The sequence below is a fragment of the Megascapheus bottae genome, chromosome 23 (assembly GCF_031878675.1).
Source record: "Megascapheus bottae isolate mThoBot1 chromosome 23, mThoBot2.hap1, whole genome shotgun sequence".
NCBI classification, from domain to species: domain Eukaryota; kingdom Metazoa; phylum Chordata; class Mammalia; order Rodentia; family Geomyidae; genus Megascapheus; species Megascapheus bottae.
The window spans coordinates 24752857-24776122 of record NC_143531.1 but is presented as its reverse complement, the minus strand read 5'-3'; the positions used below and the strand labels follow the sequence as shown (position 1 = coordinate 24776122).

The 23266-nt window shown below is 40.0% G+C and overlaps 1 protein-coding gene and 1 long non-coding RNA gene across 3 annotated transcripts in view; one reads left to right on the top strand and one right to left on the bottom strand.

Annotated features, from left to right (window-relative positions):
* Slc10a7 (solute carrier family 10 member 7) overlaps positions 1-23266 on the bottom strand; it is a 137925-nt gene that overhangs the window by 6488 nt on the left and 108171 nt on the right. For both annotated transcript variants that reach the window (XM_090356873.1, XM_090356874.1), the window contains 4 exons: positions 21237-21320; positions 14654-14819; positions 13335-13386; positions 10254-10327 (listed from right to left, as the gene is read on the bottom strand). In XM_090356873.1, coding sequence (XP_090212999.1) covers positions 10254-10327; positions 13335-13386; positions 14654-14819; positions 21237-21320 — 376 coding nt within the window. The remainder of the gene's footprint in view (positions 1-10253; positions 10328-13334; positions 13387-14653; positions 14820-21236; positions 21321-23266) is intronic.
* LOC150047460 (uncharacterized) lies at positions 15787-22719 on the top strand. The gene is made up of 3 exons (XR_016539439.1): positions 15787-15862; positions 22157-22261; positions 22360-22719. It is a non-coding gene; the product is annotated as an uncharacterized LOC150047460 (long non-coding RNA).

Sequence of the window (23266 nt, the reverse complement as noted above, 5' to 3'; positions counted from 1 at the left end):
TGGATAGATGAAGAGTTCTTTCTCAGCACATCACTACCTCATGCGAACACTTGGGAAATCACTAATGTACAGCAAGCCATATTTCCATGTCACACATGACACATTCCTCTAAAATTACCCAACAGAGTTTGACATCGCGGCATATTCCATAAGCAGAGCTTTCAACTGACATCTGCCAAGTAGGTGCTTCAAGTAAGGGCTTTCTTCTACTAACAAGCAAGCAGGGCTTTGCTTTTATCCTATGCCCAGGATGGGAGAGGTAAAACAATACTGACCCAAACAAGTGAACCCTGTCCCCATCCCAGCACCTCTCAATTTTAAATATGTTTATTGGATATTTTTAGAATTACAAAATTCCTTTTGTATCAGTGTTCAAGTTTCAACCATTGCTACTTTCTGTTGGATGGACAATTGTTTATTTCACTTTGAGTAATAGACACTTTTTTCTCCCTAGATTAAACATGGGATTTTATTGACCCTTCCTCAATGGCTGTTCCGCTGTTCCCAAATTAATAATTATCCACTTTACATCACTGCTCAGAGTGCTCTTATGGTACGTTCTTATCACTCATTCATTCATTCATAGACTTGTGAGCTTCTTCCACCTGTCAGTTATTGATCTAGCTGCTCGTGCTATAAGGGGAGAACAGAGTCCAGGCTGCTGTGTTCTGTGCACATCAGAATGCTTGTGGACACATGCCACGCCCAGTTCCAAAGTGTGAGAACACCTGACAAACCCTGCTGTGTTTGTTCCCCTATATCAAGTCACCAAGCTCTATCTACTCTTCCTTTATTTTCCTTTCCATTTCTTACTCCGTTTTCACTGAAATCTTCCTAATTTAGTTCCTCACAAAATCTAGCCAAGACCCTGCTTCCAGGCCCATGACATAACTTCCTGTCTTCAGACTCTTCCCCTCATCAATCCTACACACCACAGCCAGATTAATCTTCTCCAGCCCCACATTAATTAAAGCCACTAGTCTGCCTGAGAACTGCAATGACTTTCTAGGACCTATTCATCAAATCTTCTACCCACTCAACTTTGGTTAAAAAAATAATGACAACTACCACCATTCTGTAAGTGCTACTGCATGCTACACACTTAAGTCGATGTGATCCCATGTAATCCTTACAGCAGGCCTAGGACATCTAATGTTTAGGGCGGTTAAGGAACCTGAGTGACTCACATGTGGTTGGTTGTGGCTAAGGTAGAATGGACCCTACGACAGCTACTTTCAATCACCAACTAAACTCTAAGGGTCCATGGCTGTTCATGACTCAGGCCTGCAGTCTGCAACCGCCGGGCCTCACCTGGATCTCGTCCTTTCTCTTGTGAGTCTATGCCTATGGGATCAGCAAGGCTCATTTCTACAGTTTTCTCCACCAGGAAGGCAGCCTTCCTACTTACTCATTTGTCCTTTGAAGAATGAAGATATTAGTCTCTTATACTTCATGTAACTTAAACACTTGATTTATGTCGCTGCTATTTTCCTTTGTGTAGGCTTTAGTTTCCCCTGAAGGTCTATAGCATTTAAGCATCAGGTTGGTGCACAATACATAAATGACTGATTATATAAGAGTAAGTGTTAATGTTTCCTCTGTTGAGAAAGACAGACTTTTTAGAATAAATACCAGTTTCACTGGACTGGAAAGAGAATGTATTCATGCATACCCCTCTGGGAGATTAATATATTACACAGGAAAAATACATTTGATATGCCAGGAAGGAAAGAAATTAGACTGACGATGAACACAAAATTTGAAATAAGTATTGAAGTGTGGAGTTAAGGGAGGAAATATATTGAAAAAAAATCTTTGTCTTTAGTAGGAGTCTAATATTACCCCACTTAGCTAAGAGCTAGTATATACTCCAATCACCTAGATCATTTCCTGTCTTTCAAAAACTCATTCGCCTGAATTCACATGACTTGTTTTTTCATTTTAATGCTCTTTCCTAGTTTCACTGAGTTCTGGAGGGAGCTGCAGGAAATCTGGAATCCAGTTGCTTCTCTCTCTAGTTGTCATGGTGACTTTCTACTTTTGCTTAGTCTGTTCTTAGTTAGAAACATCCATAAGTTCACCCTCCAAATGTCCTACCCATGGCTATTTGAATTCTATCTCTTCCTTCTCAGTCATTCTCTCGTGGTCAATGGTCTCGTCAAGCATAATTCAGACCAGTCAGTGTTTAAGGATCTCAGTTACTCTTTCAGACACCACTGAACACAGATTGTTGTGACTCCTTACCCACCATACACAAGCCATGCCCCCCTCCCAGCTCTCTGCTGAGACAGAATAGTCACAGAAAGCCAAACTCGAGGCACCAATTTATCTCAAAGACTAAATACACAAAGTGGGCAATTCTATGCAGTTTCTAGAGCATGAAATGTGCCATGATAAAGTACAACCATGATTTTGGAAGTTGGTTAGAATAAGCTATCGATTTATCCCAAAGCAAGCTAATTTTCAGTAACAAGAGTGACTGTTTCATGAAAGAATTTATTGTTTGCTGTATCAGTGACCTACACAGGTGGAACTGTGTAGTGTGAAGTAGCCTGGGGCAGAGCCTGTGCCCAGCTATGTAATCCCTGCTACTCAGGAGACTGAGATGTGAGGACTGGTGGTGTGAAGCCAGTTCAGGCATGAAAGCTCATGAGACACAGCTCCAATTAATCACCAAAAAGCTGGAAGTGGAGCTATAGCTCCAGTCATGGACTAACAGTCTTAAGCACAAAAGCTCAGGAACAATGTCTAGTCCCTGCCTGAATTTAAGGCCCAGGTCCAGCACTAATAACAACAACAACAAAGAAGCCGAGGAGAGCCAGTTGCAGATGGGCATCCCACCCACATCTGCTGCCCCAAGGGGCCTAGGATGGGCCACATTCAAATGCAGTTTTCATGTCAGCGAAAGGAACCTATTTTATAGTTTTGTTTTTTGAAAGGCAAAGAGCAAGGAATACATAGTAGCTGGTGGGTGCAGCGTCCCTCACAGGCCTCGAGGGAAGTGAGGTCCTCAAAGTCCACTCTGGCTCTCACTCTGATTATGTTAGGACTTCCCCCAAATCATTCTGGAACCTTCCAAAGCCTGGCAAATAAAACTTTTTTGCAGTCCCTTTTAGGAAGTAGAATGGGATCCACAATGTGAGTAAAACAACCGTTAGAATGGGGATGTTCTATTTTCTCAAGACAGCAGAACTTGGCTTCTGTTCTAGAACTTACTCCTCGGGAATGGGACATTTGGTAATAGCAACATAGACTATTGGAAGGTGGAAAGTACTTCTACAGGAAAGAAATGAAGGGAAGGCAGAGACCTCCTTGAACAAAGATGCTTTTGCCTGGCAGGCCTTCACCCGCTTTGAATCTGGACTGGTGGATGACCCCATTAGGAAAATTAAAAATTGTGTTTCAGCCTTCATTTACCTGGGCTGAAAGTTTTATGTAAATAAAGATGCAAGAAAAGACCTGAATGAGCAGCTGGCGTTATTTCTGAATGGCATGTTCTGCTTGGAAAAGATGTTTAATAAATGGCCTGAACTGGCTCACCAGATGCTTACGATGAAACATTTAACTCTATCAGTGGAAGGTTCTGCCTCATAAGATCAGGTACACCCTCACCTGTCTGACAGCTTTGTAGTTTTAATTAGCAAACAGGGAATTTCAGAATGAATTTGAAAATTGAGCCAGAAAGGCTTCCTTCAACTGCTAGCTGTGGCTTGCAAGAGGAGCCACCATGTTTGCAGAGATGGAGCTGGCAGGAGGTAGTGACATCACTTTCTTCCTTTTCTAGGCTGAGGGAAAAGCTGCTAGATCGTACAGAGATAATAATCTGGCTAATGCTCACACTCACAGAACGTGAAAAGCATCAGAAAAAGAATGAGAAAAATAACACAAGGTCGTAAGTAATACATTTAACACGGTCACTAACACAGACTGGGCCCCATCTGACTAGCTGTAAAGCCTGTCTTCTGTTACAGAATTTTTTAGAAGTGTTTTTCTACTGCTGAAGAAAAGCACTTGAACTTTTTAAGTCTGAAGTGGAGAGGAACTGATGGTGTGGCATTGGTTTCCTTGCTTCTGTGGCCACCATCACCACCTAGAATTGTATTTCCCTAAAAATGTTGTGGGATGCAGTGGAAGCTCCAGCAGGCTTTTAGATACTGGGTAAATAAGAACTATAAACAAGCAGTGACTCAAAATCACATGGTTATTTTAAAGACACACCTTTTTTTGGTCTACATGGCTTGGAATCATTTCCTGGCAAAACTCTTCTTGATCCCCTCTGCGTTTATAATGAGCAAGACCTTAGATAAGATGTCTTCTGACACCTAACAACAAGGCAGATTTGATTCGGGAATTGGAAATCCAGAGTTCTCTATCCTTAGACCCATCTCCCTAGAACTGAATGATAACCCTAACTTCTCAGCCCTACCACTTGACTAAACCACCCTGAGCTCATGTAGGGATCAAAGCCTTCACCACTCTTCCTGATACTCCCTGAAGCGCCTCACCACCCAGCAGCGCAGCCATAGAGACAGTCCTGCCAATATGGAGGTGTGATTTTGTCATACTTCTGATGAAAAGGTGGGTCATCGCAATGACCAGGAAGGCTGCCGCCCTGGCCTCTTCTTAGCTGGCTGGCTCCACCGCTGCTTTCCTTACTCTGCTCCTTGACCACTGGTCCACCTCCCTCTCCACATGCCCTTCTCACTGACATCTGCGGTCCTTAGCCTTCACTGTTTCCTCTGGTTGGAGTCTCATTGCTCCCTTGACCTAGCTTCACTTCCTCTTTCCTTCTGCACTTTGATCTAATGTATCTTTAAGCTTAAACTTTCCCAGCCCCAGCAGGCATGAGTCTCCTTCCTGGGTTGTTTCTCTTTACAACTGCCATGGGCTATGTTAGGGTCCACCTGTTTATCACCACTAGACTGCAAGTTCAGTAAGGGCAAGGACTTTGTGAGTTTTTTTCACTTTTGTGCTGGGGGCCTTACAGAGCCTGACACATAGGAGACGGTGAATGAATACTGTTTGAACAAATAAATGCAGTAGACGTCTTGAAAGCATGTTTGTATCAGTGACCCCTAGAGTAAATCTACAGCTAAGGCAGCCGTGGGGCATGTCAGCCCCACAATGCCACCAACATGTTCCCTTCAGTACAGAGACGTTCCGTCCTGGGCTGGCTTTCTGGTGTGCAGCCCTCTTACCAGTTATGTCCAATTTTCTATCTCCTCCTGTCACCCAGGATGACTTGTCCTAAGCCCACTGGCTACCCCACAGCTTTAAACAGTGGGCAGTGGGCTTTAATTTCTGGCTGGAGTTCTGTGGAGGGGTTACAGCTGGGGACCCACAGGGAATGTGTGTGTCCCCTTTGCTTTGCAGCTGCAGATTCATTTTTCCCCTTACTATTAAGAAGCATGGTGCTGGCTGTCATTAATACATGCAGTCTGGTTTACAGTGTCTGGCTCAATTAAGAGAACTTCTGGGAAGAGACATGACCAAATAAATAATTGGAGAGATTCAACTTTGAAAAGAAGGTTGTTATTCACCCATCTCTGTTTACAAGTTGAGCAAGAGTGCTATAACTTCAAGTGAATGGGATCTCCTGGGTAAGATCCTTCACTTCAAACACAGTAAACAAGTGTTCTGTGATGCACATTTTAGTACTGCTGGAAGGCAAACTTCCTAAATATTAATAAAGATAATAAATAAACCCCTCCATAAGCGACTGCCAATGCATCATGAACAGGAAGTCAGGGGAAATGGGCTGTTGTTGGCTCCCTTGGACAAGCCATTAGCCTCATCAGAAAGGACAAGACACTGGGTATGCTGGCTCACGCCTGTAGTCCTGGTTCCGTGGGAGGCTGAGAACAGGCAGATCACAGCTTGATGCCACCTTGAGCTGCAAAGTTCACTTGCTTCCTTCTCAACCCACACAGCTGGGCACAATGGTTCCTGCCTGCCTGTCATGCGAGCTACGTGTCAGCCTGGCATCAGGGGGACTGTGGTTTCAAGCTAGTCTGGCCAGCAATGTTCTCAAGATTCCGTTTCTAGAAAGAGAAGCTGGATACAGTGGCACACACTTGTCATCCCCCCAACAATCAGAAGGCTCAGAAGGGCAGACTGCAGTTTAGACATGTTCCCGGGCAAGAGCCAACCTGAGAAGCAACTGGAGGTGCGCGTCAGTTGTCGAGTGCCTGCCTGGAAAGTATGAGAGAGGAAAAGAAAGAGAAAGGAGAAAAAAAGGAAGGAAGAAGGGACGGAGGGCCATCAGAATCTATTTCCCTTCCTTTTCGAGTACTTCCCTCTCAGGAACGTGGGCACATATGAGTGACTTGGGGTAGAGGAAGTGAGCGTGCACAATTCATCTCTTTGTGGCTACTTGGACTACGACAACTGTGGGTAGCTAGTTTGAAATAAATATAAAGCTAGAATTAAGAGGTAACGCTGACATGAAGCAGCACACAGAGGAGCAATATATGGGATTTTTTCCCCCACACCTCCTGGCCATGGGCCCTAGGGTGACAGCTTCAGGCAGAGCTGACCTGCCGGGCAACACAGGTCCCCTGTAGCTCTCAGACTGAGTAGGCAACACAGCACACAGTACTGTGAGCACATACTTGGAGAGGGCTGCTGCTGTGAGCAAGGAGATGCGGCTTATTTTTCATTTCTATTTTTGCAGTGCTAGGAATGGAAGCCAAGGCTGTGTGCCTGTCTGGGTGGAGCTGCATTACTGAGGTCCAATCCAAAGCTCAGGGTGTGGGATCTATAGCTGATATCTGGGTGTGAGTCCTAATGAAATCACCAATGGGAGGTGATCTTATTCTAAAATCTTTGGTTTCCACAACTGCTCAAAAGGACTATAAGATAATTATCCCAAAGTGTTGTGTATATGAAAGACTTGGTGTGGCATAGACCAGACACTCCCCAAATGAGAGCTATTAGGCCGTCATTGTTTTTTATTATAGAGTAGAATCATGAAATAGAATCTAGCTCTAGCTTAGTAGTACAAGCTAGAGCAGGGGCGTTGTCCCTGAAATTGGAGCTGATATGAAGTCTGTCTACAGCTTTATATAAGAATAACTTTCAAATAGCATGCATTCTGAAATCATGTTAGACAAGCTTCAATTTTATCCTAGCCTTTGGGGAAATTCTGGTCTTGTGGTGTCCATACAGAAGCTAAATATATAAATCTTTCAAAAACTAGAATTGTTTTTGATGGTACTGGGGATGGAACCCAGGGCCTTCCAAATGGCAGGCAAAATCTCTAGCACTGGGTGACATCCCACTCTCAAAGCCAGAAAATTAATAATACTAATTATAATTATTAGGTTGTACTTGGGTTTGAGGCCTATGTATGTCAGGCAGATATTCTGAACCATGCCTCTAGCTTCTTCTGTTCTGGTTATATTCAAGATAGAGTCTTGTTTTCTAGGACTGTGCCTTGGCCATGATCCACTTATTGGTCACTCCCTGTCACTGCTGCCAATTCTCCACTGAGGGGAGGGTCTCCACACTTTGTCTGCCTAGGTTGGTACTGAACCACAGTCAGCCCAATCTTGGCCTCACAAGTAGGCAGGATTGTAGGAGTGAGGCACCCAGTGCCTGCATAGATTCTTTTCTTTCTTAAGATTTTAGGCAGATCAATGAGAATGCACTTATAACATTTATCATGCCAAATAACAAGTCAGGAAACTCACCAATAAAACCTGCTTCAGAATTCATCTTGCTAATCAGGAAGGTCTCTAGTTGATAGAGAGATAGATAACAAAAGTAATTGTCCATGCCCCTGGAATGTTTCCTTTCTGTACTATGGCGGCTGAATACTTCAAGGGAGAATTTTCTCCTGGAGCAGTGGGCTATCCCTGGTCCTGAAATCTACCCTGACTTGTACATACATAATTCTACCCTGTCAACATTGAATTATTTTAAACTAAATTACTTCATAAATATGTGCTTATAGCACCGTGTTTGCCTGTAAATACTCAATGAGCATTAGCTCAGGCTTTATTACTACTGAAAGCTTGTGGAATACATCAAGAAAAGCTATTGTATAACTTGAGTAAAACAATACTCCAAAAGAAAGTAAACCTACAATACTAAACTCAAGATTTACTTGCATAATTTAGCTGACTTTTTTTAAAATCAGAAATTTTGATTGTAGTTCAATAAAAAGATACAACAAATGATTTACAAAGTATGCTGCAGAATTACAGGGTAGTTCTATTAAGATAATCTTTACAAGTCAAATGGAAATCACAGATAAGTATTGGGAGGAAAAGGATACCAGAAATGTAAAATGTTATATTTAGTTCAATTACTTCTAGAGAAAATATCTAAAAATTAATAAACAAAGTAAATTTTAATTATTTTATAAAATAGTATATAAACAATATAGTGTTTTCAGCCCAAGTTTCAGGTCATCTTTTTTTGAAAAGCTTCCAATTACACTAGAAAGAAAAAGAGTTTTGGCTTTTATTTTGAACACTCTGGAGAGGATGAGATGGTTTCTAACCTCTGAGGAAGCACTGGCCTCTGCCAGGGGGATTACATAAGCATTCCTTCTCACATGGTTAGGGAAATGTCTTCTTATAGAAAGATAAAATTGGAAAGTGTCAAGTACCACTCTGCTCTCAGTGTGGATGGGGAAGCAAGGTTATGACATTAAGTTCCAGCTTTTGGTGGGAGAACTGGAATCTGGGTCTAGACTAGAGTCAGATATGTGTTCTCCTATTCTTCCTGAGTCCTGTGTCTACCAAAAAGCTATCATCTGTCAGCTTTTTTTTTTTTTGTCACAGTAGACCCATAATGAACCACCAGCAACTCGAGGAACAGTTGCCTTGGTATGATTTTGTATACAAGTGTCCACAAAGGGCAAGATACATGCTGGATCATAACATTTAACATTTAAACAGCATGCATTTAATTCAGAGATGCTTTTTCAAATAAGGGAAAATTGGTACCATCATTTTTAACGGCCAATAGCTGCCACATTCAGATATGTACTTTCATTTCACTACTTAAACACATTAAAAATGAATGTAAATATGTCTCACTGAAGAACTTCAAATATTCTGAAATGTTTTTTCCAGATGTAGTGATAAAGTTTTTGAAACAGATATTGAAAAAGCAGGGATTTGACTACACAAGAGAAAAAAATAAATAAAAGTGAAATACCAGTATCTTAGATCTAATTTTTTCTTGCTGAGATTTATCGACTGTGCACTGAGCCATTTTTAACTAGACTACAAACTGATCTTCAATCCCTCCTATGCAAAGCATCATCTCTTCAGTCTACAAATATCATGATCAGACTAGAGAATAATTTGAGAGAGTTCATGGTTCACATGGCAGCCTACAGCAAGGGATTTTGTCTTGACAAAATATGAACCTGCTCCTACCCTGGTGTGGGAAGGAAAGGAGCACAGCAGCAAACAAGCCCCATAGTATTGTTTCAGAGGAAGCCCAGAGATGGGCCTGCACTTCCTCCAGGCCTCCTCTTTCTCACTGAACGAACTCTAGGGAATGGCATCATGTCAGGCTTTCCAGATGGATTATGTGAAGCCATAGCTCACTGTCATTTTCAATAGGAAGCCTCATAATTAAAGGTCAAATAGTCACTTCATCTGCAATCAATCAATAGAAAAAGTACTAATACGGAGGACTAATCAATCAATGGCAAAGACTCTAATAAAAGCAATGAATCAAATTCAGCATGTGTGTGGATGCAAGTAACGTAGAAGAGACTGAGACAGGGCAAAAAGCGAGAACAATAAAATAAACCGAAGGTATATATCCAAAAGGAGGCTTCTCAACAAGCGTTTCCATCTCGGGTTCATTAGTTACATGGATACCACTTGGTGCACAACCACTTATGCTCAAATGCAAATGCTAAATGTGACAATGAATGGTATTTGATGCTTTACTTTGTGCATTCTATTTGAGATGTGCGGTGGGGGAGGGGAAAACCACTAGAAGAAACATTCTGTTGGTAATTACTATTTTCCAGGGGCCAAGTTCTTGCTAGTTCCTGACTCCTATTCTCATCCCATCCCAGGCCTAAGGTTAACATTCTGTACTCATCATTGTTTATGAGAACTGAAAGACTGATTATAAATTAAGCTAAATCTGAAAGCATTAAACAGTGTTTCCAAGCCAGGATCTGACTTTGGTAGTGGTTCTCTATTTAACCTGAAGAGTTCTGTTATAAGATTTTACCCTATGAGGGTAATATATGGCTTTGAACTTGGTGAATCACTTACCCAAAGTAAGGGATTTGTGTGTAGAACAGAAAATGATAGCCACTGTATCTGCTGGTGTGAAGCCTGAGTTATTCCTAGGGGCAAAAACAGGTTATTTTTTTTTCCTTCATAGAAATACATGTACGAAAAATCGATATAACTTAACCTAAATCAAATGCAGTACCCACCTTTATGCAAAGATTCTTACATCAATTCCAAAGTCATACATCTGACTTCACCATTAAGAGATTACTTTCTGAGTGCTCATCTTTTTTTTTTTTTTTTTCCAATCCCCGCGGTCCTGGGGCTTGAACTCAGGGCTTGGGTACTATCCTTGAATCTCTTCGTACTCAAGGCTACTGCTCTACCATTTGAGCCATAGTACGACTTCTGGCTTTTTCTGAGTTGTTTATTAGAGATAAAAGTCTCATGGATTTTCTTGCCCAGGCTGGCTTTGAATCATGATCCTCAGATCTAAGCTTCTTGAGTAGCTAGGATTGCAGGCATGAGCCCCGGGCACTTGATGATTTTTCAAGCAGTTATTGGGGGGGGGGAAGTGAGGGGGGGAGGGAACATCAAAATTTCTCAAAGATCTTCACATGGGGTAAAGGTAATAACCCCCAAAGGAAGGCAATATGACAACTCTATTTACCAAAGAGAAAATGGAGGCACACAGAAGTTATGTGAATTATTTAGGATCCATTGCTGGGAAGGGACAGACCTGGTGTGCTAATGCTTCTATTATGTCCTATACTAGGTTAAGCATCAAAAATAAAATTCTCCCATCATCAAAACTAATTATGTATAGGAATGGGCTCCCAGCAGCCTTAGGGGGAGCCTAGCATCATTGCCTTGTTCTATCTAAAAAGGGAACTTGAAGCACAGCCTGCGTCATATGCTCAAGCAGTTTGTTCCGCACTGAGTTCCGTTTGTCTTCTCAGAGAGAAAATACAAGAAGAACACCAAATAGATGACACATTTCATGGGTGAAAGCCACTGTCCTGGCCAGTCACCAGTGCTCAGCCACACTCTGTGAAGAACAGCTTCATGGAACCAGGTCGTGACAGTACATGGAGAGACAAAGCACTCTGCTCATCTTATGTAAATCGGGATGACTACAATTATTTTCTGTGATGAACATCGCTATTCACATACTTGAAAGGAATCACATTACTATTTATTTTGTAAGTCTACCTTATCTCTTTTTAATATTGATTTTCTTTTTATCCTGTTTTTTTTTTTATAATCCTTTTGATCACTTTGGCTTCCCTTGAGATATTTATTTCCTTTTCTTCCCAAACCATCTTTTATATTCTCTCTTACAAAGCTTTCAATCAGTGTTTCCACGTAATATTTATTTTGCCTTCCTCTGTGGCACCCACAGAGGAAAACATGTCAGGTTTTACTAGGAGAAGCACAGAATGTAGGGCAGAAAAGGTCCTGGGAGACAGCTTTGTTGAAACTCACCATTTGCCGGGGAGGAAACATCCATGGAGATACTTTCCTTCCTTACTTTCTGTACTAGTGTTTCGGCTTGTTGGTTTTTTTTTTTTTTTGTTGTTGTTGTTATTTTGAGTAGAGCTTAATGTTTACCATTAGCACTAACCAAATTAACCCTGAGCACTAACCCAATTAACTCTGGGGCTTAGCTCCCTCTCCTCTCCACATGGAAAGGAATCCTGGCAATATTTTTACCCTTCTTCCTCCCCACTTTAGCAATGACTGTAATGGCTGCATGGTATGCTACATTTCCAAGGATTTTTCATCCACAAATGAGTTACTGACATCATCCATAGGATGAGTGCCTTCTGCCAGTAATGGTCAGTTGCTGAACAGCAAGTACCTTTCCTAAGTTGATGTAACAAGTCATTCACAAAAAGAAACCTTCTCAGATAGCTCCTTCTTGCAGACTTACACAACGAAGTCACAATTTCTCTGTGACTAAATGGTGCCAGGCTTTATTCTTACTTCATAAGTTAGTACTACCTCGAGCTTGAGAAAATGTTTCAAGTTACATCCATCAATACATTTTAATTGACCATCCTTGTTCCATAGGACCATAAGAGCCAAGAGCCTCATGCAAGGTCTGAACACATTCCTCCTAGCCTCTGCCCCTAGAATCCCCTCATCCACAGCTCTGTGCTCTGAGCAATAGCCATTTCTTTTTGGTACACGTCAAACTCCGTCTCTGCTGGGAAGTGGACTCTACCATTCCTCTTTGGAAGTGCTTCCTTCTGCTTTGAATGCGACACAGGTGGTTTTACTGTACCACTCAGAGGACACTCAGCCTGTAAGTCCATGCAGGATTAGAATCCTCTCTTACTTGTGGTATTCACTTTCATACCAAAAGTATAACTAATACCCAGTGAATGAATAAAACTGGTGGATGAATTGGCCTTTATGGTGGGGCTTTTGGAAAGATGAATGAAGACAAGGCCAAGTTGGCTGAAGGGATAGCCTGAGCAAGCACAGAAAGGAGAAAGTACATAGTTCTTCCAGGGAACGCCACAACCACTTTGCTACATGGACTGGTGGGCTTTGCATCTAATAAAATGAACTTCATTCATAATAACTAGAGTTATCTAAACAAAAGAATGGCTGACAGAAGTGAGTCACTGAAAGCAGTATGAAACAGGAAAGAAAGGATCGATGGGTTTTGAAGTAGAGTGAGCATTAAGTACGCACTATGACAGAGTAGAGAAAAAGTCTTGGGAGAAGACTGATTCTATTTTGAATATCTTGAGTCTAAGGTCTTACTGAGATATCCAGGAGAAGATAATGAAATGGTAAAGAAAACAATTGTACTAGAGCTTAGGAAAACATGGAATAGAAAGTCTAGATGGAAAATTCTCAGCATGAGGCAGACAGCTCAGGGTTGTAGAATGGAGGAGGCTATCAAGCATGTGATATAGATGGAGGTGACAGGGGACAAAGGCAGATTCTTTAATGATATCCATAGTCTGAGGGTGGCAGAAGTCAGAATGGTCAGGAAGACAGAAGGAAAAATAGGACAATATAAGGAACTAGTGGCTAAGAGTTACTACAAGAAAAGAACCCTTCATTTAGGAGAGTAACAGAAAGAAGAGATGCCATACTACTTACCTTGTTGAAAAGATGAAAGTTAATAGCATGAAACTCAGCTGGATAGAAACTACTGCAAAAAAAAAAGAACATCGAATCTATATTAGCACTGTAAAGGTAGATCTCTAGCTTATATACTAGTATGCTAGGCTTCATTTGAAATGTATGGGAACTCAAATAGAAAAACAAGTAAATAAACCAAATATATTACATTGTTAAATGAATAGAATCACTGAAATTCATAGGGCTTAAACTATTCTTTTTGCTTCGTGCTGGTATGAAACAAACTTCTGGCATTTTCTGGTTAACTGGAAATAAAAGTCTCTTGGATTAGTTTGCCCAGGCTAGCTTTGAACTTTGATCCTTAGATCTTAGTCTCTTAAATAACTAGGATTATAGGCATAAGCACCTGTAGGCATCAGGCTTAATCTGTTCTTATGACAATATCCCCACATATTATTTATGATATTCACTACTTGGGAAAAATCTATAATCTTCTTAAAGATTTCACTGTTTGGGTTGCTCAGTTAAGAATAACTATAGCACAAGGCACAAACGTGGTACCACACAATATACACTGGCATAATCCATCTCAATGTTTGATAACAACACGATTATTTGATAGTACAATATTAATAAAAGTTGCCTTTGGTATTTAGGATAAAAGAATAAAAGGTTGGCTTCTGAGCCTTACCACATACTGGTATTTTATAGCCTGCTGCTCCTTATGATGATATAAACTAAGAGTATCTTTTTTTTTTTTTTTTGGCTAGTCCTGGGCTTGAGCTCAGGGCCTGAGCATTGTCCTTGGACTTTCTCAAGGCTAGAGCTCTACCACTTGAGCCTCAGCACCACTTCCAGCCTTTTCTATATATGTGGTACCAAGGAATCAAACCTGGGTCTTCGTGCCTGCTAGGCAAGCACTTTAACCACTAGGCTAAACTCCTGGCCCCTAAGAGTATCTTTTTATTAGAAAATATGATGTAAACATTTGAACCAATGTAGCCATATTATACATATAATAGTGTCACATAACTCCTGCTTTTCAATCAGAATATGGGATAAAAATTGGTTTATTTAACAGTAAACTAAATAAATGGTAACAAATTGCTCAGTCTGATGCTCGAGTCGGCTAAGACAGCAAGGCTCTGTCCTCTAACATCATCTCTGGTAAATCAGCACGTGGTGTATCAGATGCAGAAAGCGAGGGATTAAGACTGCAAATTTGTAAGCTGAATATTCATTTCGAATCAGCTTGATGCTGGGAATGGATGTGGAGGAACAGACAGCATCCCTGTGCTGCAGGAGCAGTGGCCAGTGGTTCCCGTCTCCCTGCTTACTTATGAACAGGATGAGCACCAGGCTGACTTTATCCAGGTCAATATTCGGGTTGGAGAACGTGTCGCAGAAGGTGGTGTAGATGATCATAAGGAGCACACTGCTGCTGACCGTGCCAAACGGCGGCTTCTTCCTCTCAAGCCAATCCTTGATGTACCTTCGGACCATCTGAAATACAGAGATCAACAGGTTGCCTCTTTCCCCAGATGCAGGGAGTTGAGTGATTATGACAGCAGAAAGACACACAGGAAAGAGAATAAATTTCGATGATGGCCACAGTGGATTTCAAAGCTTCCCTGCCATGCCACTCTCCTTCTGGGGAATTCAACGTTTGTAGTGCAACTTCCACTGGGTGTCCATAATGAGAGTGTATTTCCAACCACATTCAAATCCATCCTTAATCATGCCAAATGCTCTTTGCTAGCTGTCACTGAGACATGCCCATTAAGCCTCCCCAAAGTTTATCTCCTCTGCTGATCCTAATGGATGTGTGTAATTATCACAGTCCCCTTTGCCTCAACAGACAATTCCAAGTGCAACTTTGGGAATCTTAAAAATCTGACATCTTCAAGAATTTCAAGACAGTAGATAATCGAAAGTGATCCATGGAACATATTAATATTTAAAACACCAGCAATGCACCAGAAGTTTTTAATTAAATTATAACTCATGCTTGAAAAGCAAAAGTGCATGTGTTGTGGGAGTTTAAATAATTTACATTCTGAATATCTAGCGTTTTTGTGAATCTGAAGACAAATGCCATTTGCATGCTTTTAGAATTCCAAAATTAACACTTAAAAATGAATAAGCCTGTCCTAACTTTTCAACAGAAAGGATCTATGAAATATGGGGTCATAAAGCAATCCTCTCTCATTTTAAAATCAAATCAGAAATTTTAAATCAGGACAGTGTGGATACTGGTGTGAACTTTTGTGTGGACATCAACCTGAGGCACTCTGTTTAAAATCAATCCCTTTTCACTTTTGAAGGGAGCTGTATGAGCTGTATTACATGAAGAGTAGTTGAGATGTATTAAATTCTCTCATTATCCTACATAATTGAACAAGAGATGTCACAACAGGCTGAGTTGCCATGGATCCATTAGCAGTAATGAGGTCACGGAACTTTCCCTCACAAGGTTGATGGGGTCCTGTCACCATTCACTTTGTCACCCAAAAGGCTTAAATTCACCATGGAACATATATTTACAGGTACTTAAGAACAAAATAAACTACAATTAGTCCTTGTAGCCTGGTTTTGTTCTTCTGCAGTTTCAGGGACTCCTGGTCAACTGTACTCTGAAAATGTTAACTGAAAAAATTCTAGACATAATATATTCATAAATTCTAAACAAATGTTTTTATAGGATATTGTAATAACTCACATTTTATTGTTGTTATTAGTATACTGTTTTATAAATTAAACTTTATCATAGGTATGCATGTATAAAAAAAAAGTTTATAGAGGTCTCAGCACCGTCCATGTTTTTAGCTACTGAAGGTTTTGAACAAAAAAAGAGGGCTCTGTGCTCTCAGTGGAACTCCTGAACAAATGCATGCGGACTGGGCCGCTCTTTGAAGGGCTCACGGAATGAGCAAACTGTAAATAACAGGAGATGTGGTAGAACGCTGATCAGTTATCACAAGGGAGAGGAACAAGGTTGAGGAAGAAGACAAAGAGTTATATACAGAAAAACCGTGGTTAATTTCTTCTTAAAAGCAGATCTTGTATAAAAGTAATAGAGTCATGAAATACATGGCTGGAGATACAAGCGATCTCAACACAGTGATTTGTCTATTTATTAGTTCTTTTCCTTAAAGTTTAAAATGTGGTGAAATATTGGATCTGTTACCCAGTGTTGGTGACTATCGTCTTAGAACAAAAGCTTTGGTAGTAGCCTAGTGGTTTCATGACTGACAGGCCCATGTTCAAATATGGCACCATGGATGTCATTAGACAGTCATTTCATAATCAACTGTGCTTGGTCTGAAGGTCTTGTGAATTTAATGTAACTCAACTCCTGTAACTCCCTAGAAAATTGAACTCACGTTCCAACAACATGAATACAAGAAAACTGGTATTTGAAAGGTGTGTGGTGAGCTCAAGGGGATGGAAGTAGGTAAGTGAAGAGAGGGTGAAGAGAGGAAGAGGGGAAGAGGCCAACATAATATTTACTGCATGTTCTATGAAATTAGGGAAGTGGAAGGAGGAGCTGGTTTGGGAAAAATGAGAGAGAATGATGAAATAAGTGATGGATCAAGGTGAATTACACTTATGGTAGTTCCTTTGTACAACCACTCACAGATGATAAAATATAATTTTAAAAAACAATGGAGAATATATCAAAGTATGCTGTCATTCAATGTTATTTTAATATACAATGTGAAAGCATATAAGTTAACTCTCTGAAATAAACTGTGGAATATAGGATCAGAATTCCCAAGTAAAAGTGACTTTCTTTCCACCATCTCAGATGTCTCTGACAAAACAAAGAACTAAGAATCAATGAAATGTAATTTTAAAGCCAAACCATTTTAAACCACCACAAATATGGAACCATCCACCAACTTTATGAGCAATCATTTGGTACTCAAGAAACAAGGGCCCAGAAATCCTCCTGCCCAGAAAACCTTTCTACTGAATACCTACTATATGGGTAATATTTCAGTGGTGAAAACAGCCAGAGTTGAAAAGTGGGCAGATCCACAGGTCAAACAAACTCTTTGAGGAAAACAATGACATTTCTAGTTTTGCTGTGTTATCTATCCATTATCTGCTATGTAAATCATTTCCTGTCTTTCCAGGCTCCATAAAGCTTTTCCATGTTCCTCTAAAATTAATTTCTCAAAGCAGCTGCTTTTGCATTGTATAGCTAGAAAAGTGTTAAAATGTTCCATAAACAAAACTGAGCAAGGCTGTGTTGATATGCCTCCTAATGTGCTAATATGATAAATTTTCAATTCAGTAACTTACACATCTTCCATGTGTCTAAAAGTCATGTCACTAGAAATTCTCCAAACTTTTTTACCTTATTGAAGATTTTCATAAACTTATTGAAAATAAGACCATTAAAGATAGATCAGAGCAATATCATATTCTCAACAGAACTTGAAATCGATGTCTTCTCTTTAAAAGAACACAAATCAAGTTGAGGTGGGACAAGGAGGTTTTCCCCTCAGAATCTGTATGAACTCATTTGTCCTCCTGGCTCAGAGAAACTTAGGCATTAAAATTTAGGTGACAAATTTGCCTTGTTTGTTTTTCCCTAAGGAGAAGGAAAAGAAATTTCCCATAGGAAGATTTGCATTTTTATTGTATGATCTCCAACATTTTGCTGTTCCATTTTAAACTAAGTAGCTGGAAGGATAAAAGGGAAACTTAAGTGTGATTTTGGGCTTCTAATAAGCTGAGTGACATACCAATTACTATAGGACTTCTAAGGTAGAGAGAGACCTGTAAAAATGACTTATGGTAGATGAAGAATGTCACTATACCAAGATATCTGTGAAGCATATTACTTATCACTTCAGTTTTCTTAATTTTTTTGTCAAGGTATTTCCTTGCTTTTTCTTTCTACACCGTCTTTACATTTATAAATTGATTTTTGAGTGAGAATATATGATAGATAATTTTTCATGTTAAGCCTCAATTTTTACAATGTATTTTTCTTTAAGGATTCTTTCTTCAGTTTTCATCCTCCATTGCACGGAATCTGATATCTTCAGAGAGCTTTAATTAATTAACTAATACCCTGTTGAAAGGATATTGCCAGGAAAGATGAAGTTAAATCCAATTTATATATCACAGGTCTTTAAAAATGTTTGATTATATACTGGTTAGATCTGAAGAAAGATATAATAACAGATATGTACACCCACTTAACTTTTGGTAAATTCTTCCCCACTACTGCTTCATTTCATTCTCATGACAAAGACTACAAACTTCATCTTGCTGGCGTACACCTGAACACCAAGGCATGGAGACCAGATAACATGGGTAGCATGCTATCATGCCAGTCAGGTGGCTGTATGGGAGGGAGTGTGACCCATTTCAAGAGGGAACCATAGCAGAAGGTCAAGGCCAAGATTGCAGCTGGTGTGTCTGACCTGGAACCCTGACTCCACTCCTTATGTGGATCTTTGATGAATCCTCCCTGTGCCTCATCTCTAAAAAGGATGCAACAATAAGTATGTTGAGGATAATTAATATAAAATGCTTAACATGGTAGACCATCTCTAGTGATCAGCCCAGAGATTTTCTGAAGAGGAGGCCAGGCTAACAAGTGGTTGGTGATTGTTTATTCTAAGAGGAGAATACAAGAGAAGGGGAAGTAAATGCAAGCAATGCTTTCTTATTGGGGAGGGGGGAAAGGCAGTAGAGTTCACTAGTATCTACAATATTTTTATGTTTTAAATTCTGCTTTGATACTGAGGTTTGAACTTAGAATTCCATGACTTTAGTCAAGTATACTACCACTTGTAGCATTCCCCCAGCCCTTGAACACTTTAAAAAACAAACTACCTATACTGCTTTTTAACAATCTTTAACCCTACTTTTTGACTAACTTTATTACTTTATAATTTAGGGAATATTTTGCTATGAATCACACAAAGGATGAGCCATCTAATAATTCATTGGCTTTTTTTCTGATAAAGATTCTTTAATTATATACCCTATATATTAAAAACTGAATAATTTAGACACAGCTATTTTTGTTCATGTGTTTTAAGCCAACTAACCATTTATTATTAATAAGGATACATCCAAGGTCCACTAAAAGAACAATTATATACTCCAAGTGATTAAGTGGAATTATTTCCAGAACCAAGAGAGTAAGTATGGATTGATATTAATGCTACCCACAGTTTTTAAACTGTAGTGATGAGAGTCAAGTAGATTTGATTATGCTTCTATAAGACACAGTGTATCCCTTATTGCTCTAAGACCTCTTGGGCATTCATTCATTATCTCACTCACTCATTCTACACATTTATTGTAGAGTCTTGGAATGCAACAGAACAAAAATATACATGGTTCCTGTCCTCATGGACTTTACAGTTTAAGTGGGAGGGGGAACAGGGGGAAAGAAAACCCCAAAAAGCCTACTAAATAAAATCTGTACTGTGAGGGCAGAGAAAGGTATCAAATAAAGTATGGTAACAAAGAAAACAGGGAAACATTAGAGCTCAAAGGAGACCTGAACTAAAGGATTAAATGAGAAGAAAGGGAGAGGGACAGTGAGCGAAAGATGGTCTGAAAAGAAGGAAGGAGAAGTCCAGGAAAAGCCAGGGAAGCCGGAGGGAGGAAATGGGGCAGAGGTTTGAGCAGCAGGCTGTGGATGTGACATTGTTCACAATCCTCATCACATCATCAGCACCAGAGTTTGCCTTTTTATGTCTAAGATAAAAGTTTTGTGCAGTGGATACGGAGGAAGTTTGTCCAGAGCTACCTCTGCAGAAACAGTAAGCTGAGGGAGGGGCAAGATCGCCCAGGAGCTGGAAGTGTGGGCATGGTCTCAGGTGGATGACTACTGAGACCGGAGCTCCTGCTCAAGACAAGGCCACTCTGAGGGGTGTATCCAGGCCAGGACGAGGCAGAGGTCTTGGCTGGGAGAGCATCTACTATTTCTTATTTCCTTCATGCCACCAGAGAGTATGCTCCAGGTCACTTCCTGTCTACGATCCAGAGGCCAGGACCTAAGACCAGGACATTCTGATGCATATGTCATTTTTTGCAGGCAGTATTTCAGAGTTGCTTTTTCCTCTGTATGTGCAGGTGATTTGAGGGTGGTGATGAGTTGTGGCACATGAGTCAGACTCCAGTCTAAGAACTTTACATTCACACATATTTCCTTCAGATCTCACAACAAAACTTCAAACTAGGCATTTAAAAATTATATTTAATACATTATGAACCTGGAGGGAGGGAGAGTAGGTGACTTGTCCAAGGACATGTAGCAAATGAAAGGTGGATCTAAGTCTACAAGCTAGCTGTTTAAGCTTAAAGTCTGTAATCTTATAATACATTGTTTTCCAGTGTACTAATTATTTCAGCAACACATATTCTGTTCTCCGGTACTGTGGCCTCCTGAAAGCCAACAAACATTTTTAAGTGTATACGTTTACACTTAAAATTACATACTTACTAGTAATTTGTTAAAATAATTTAAACTAGAAAAACATGACAATAATTTAAAATAGAAAAAACTATAGAAGAATCAGAAAATCAAAGTCTAAATATTCAACATCTAATTTTAAGATACTAGAAGGTTCTTATAGAAAACAGTCTGCAAAGCTGAGTAACATGACTGAAAAATTAAACAGAGCATCCTGTGATAAAACTTTCTACTTTTATTTAGTTGCTTCTTCCTTATGAATATCCTTTATCTCAATGTCTTGACATGGTATAAAAATTCATTATTTCATCTGCAGAGAAAAGACAGGAGGGGGGTGGGGCTTAAGCAGTATGGCAACTGCCCAGCAATTCAAATCCTAGCAGCATGATGGAAAGATAATACTAATAGTAATAATGATAATAATAATAATAATCAATTAAAAGAATGAACAGAGAAAATGGAGACCTTACCTGTCCAATGATGAGAGGAACCACAACGGTCATAAAAAGCTGAGAGAAAATAGATGTGAAAGGCACAGAAGAGGATGAACCCAGCTGGAAAACCAGAAAGCAGGAATTAGAATTACCAGTCAAATCTTGCTCTTAAATAATGCGATAAATAAATTTCATTTCTATAAATTTCTCTCACACGCACCAAAAATTTGGTAGCTATCAATGAAAATCAAGTGACATTGCCTGTAATTTTCTAAATTTAACATATATGAGTCAGTATTTTGATATACAGTTTTTATTCAGACATTAGAGTTAAGGAAAAAATTAGTGATGGATAATTAAAGTACATACTACTGAATAGATTTTTTTTTTTTGCAGTCCTCAGCTTGAACTTAGGGCATGGGCTTCATTCTCTCAAGACTAGCACTCTACTACTTTGAGCCATAGTTCCACTTCTGGTTTTCTGGCAGTTAATTGGAGAGAAAAGTCTTGTGAACTTTCCTGCCTAGGGTGGCTCTGAACTTTGATTCTCAGATCTCAGCCTCCTGAGTAGCTTGGAGTAGCTCCTATGAGCTACCAGTGCCTGGATTCTGAATACATTTCTGAATAGTAATGTCATTCTGTGTTTGCATTAATGCGCAGCATCATATTTACCCATAAACATGTGCAATTTTTATTTAATCTCTTCGTAAATGCAAAAACATTCTCTACCAATAATATCTTTACTTATGCCTAAAATAGTTTCTGACTTCCATATTCCTTCAATTCATTAGTCATTCTTTAGTCACAGGTTTGCTAAAATTTATTCTTATGTCTAGTAGTCGGACAATATTAAAACACTTTGGTTTTCAACTGAAAATTTCAAAGTTGATGGCTTAGAAAAAAAGGACATGTTATCAATATTTTTACTGATTCTTGATTTTTTTTCTTCGAGACAGGATCTCACTGTGGGGCACCATCTGACTTGGAACTTACTCTGCTGCCAAGGCTGGCTTCAAAACCTAGATCCTTGTGCTCCGAGTCTCCTGAGTGCTGGAGCCTAGGCATGTGTCATCGTTCTGGTTTTGATTTCTGATTCTGTGTGAATGCTTTGCTGAAATTTTTCTTCGCCCTGGTGCATTGTATACACTTCTTTCCCTAGGCTCTGGCCCCGTCTGGACACCGAAGACGCCCAGAATGTGTTGATCGCCCATTAGCAATCCTGCACTCACAAATGGCTTCCAACTCCACCCCATGGCAGCCTCCTTTTGTTTATAACCAACTAAAAGCAAAGTAGAGTTGGCAGAAAAAAGGAAAGTGCCCAAGAGTATAGAGGATTCTTGGTGTGCTAAAATGTTCCATGCTTGTCAGGTATTCCTTTTTATGCGAAACGAAGGCTTGAAAGCTAATAACTACAAGCACAACTGAAGCACAGTGTACTTAACCCACACAATTTCTGTATGAATTTGAACCCTAAATGTGTTCTTGGGTAAGGATGGAAGAATAGATTTCTAAGACAAATCAAGGCACTGAATGAACAGAAAAATAAACTTTCAAGAAAAAAGTTTTCAAATTCAAAATTATTCAACACAAAGTTCTATGCCCATAGTTTAAAATGTTCTGAGAAAAGAAGCCAGATTCACAGTCATAATCTTCAGACACAAGGTGACAATTCTGATTTAGAATCTCAGGACTGGTCTCATACATCTCGGGTTCTCTTTTCTATCTCAATTTTATTTATACTGAACCATTAATTTCCCCATCCATCCAACAGCAGACTACTGGCACTCAGCGTCTGTCAAGGAGACAGTGAGCCCAGGTGACGGGTGAGGTGGGGCTTGTCCAGGATCCTCAAGGTCCTTTTCTCGTCTAGAACAGCTGACTGGAAACTTGGTTGGGGAGACCCTCCTCTGAGGCACTGTCAGAGATGACAAGCCAGTCGGGGGTGGCACTTACTAGGTACCAATGCCAGAGGAGGGAGGCGGGGATGCTGGTGAGACATTCTGCAGAATGGCTCCCTTCGCAGTGGCACTGAAAGGAAGGACAGGAGTGAAACTGGGCCCAAGCCC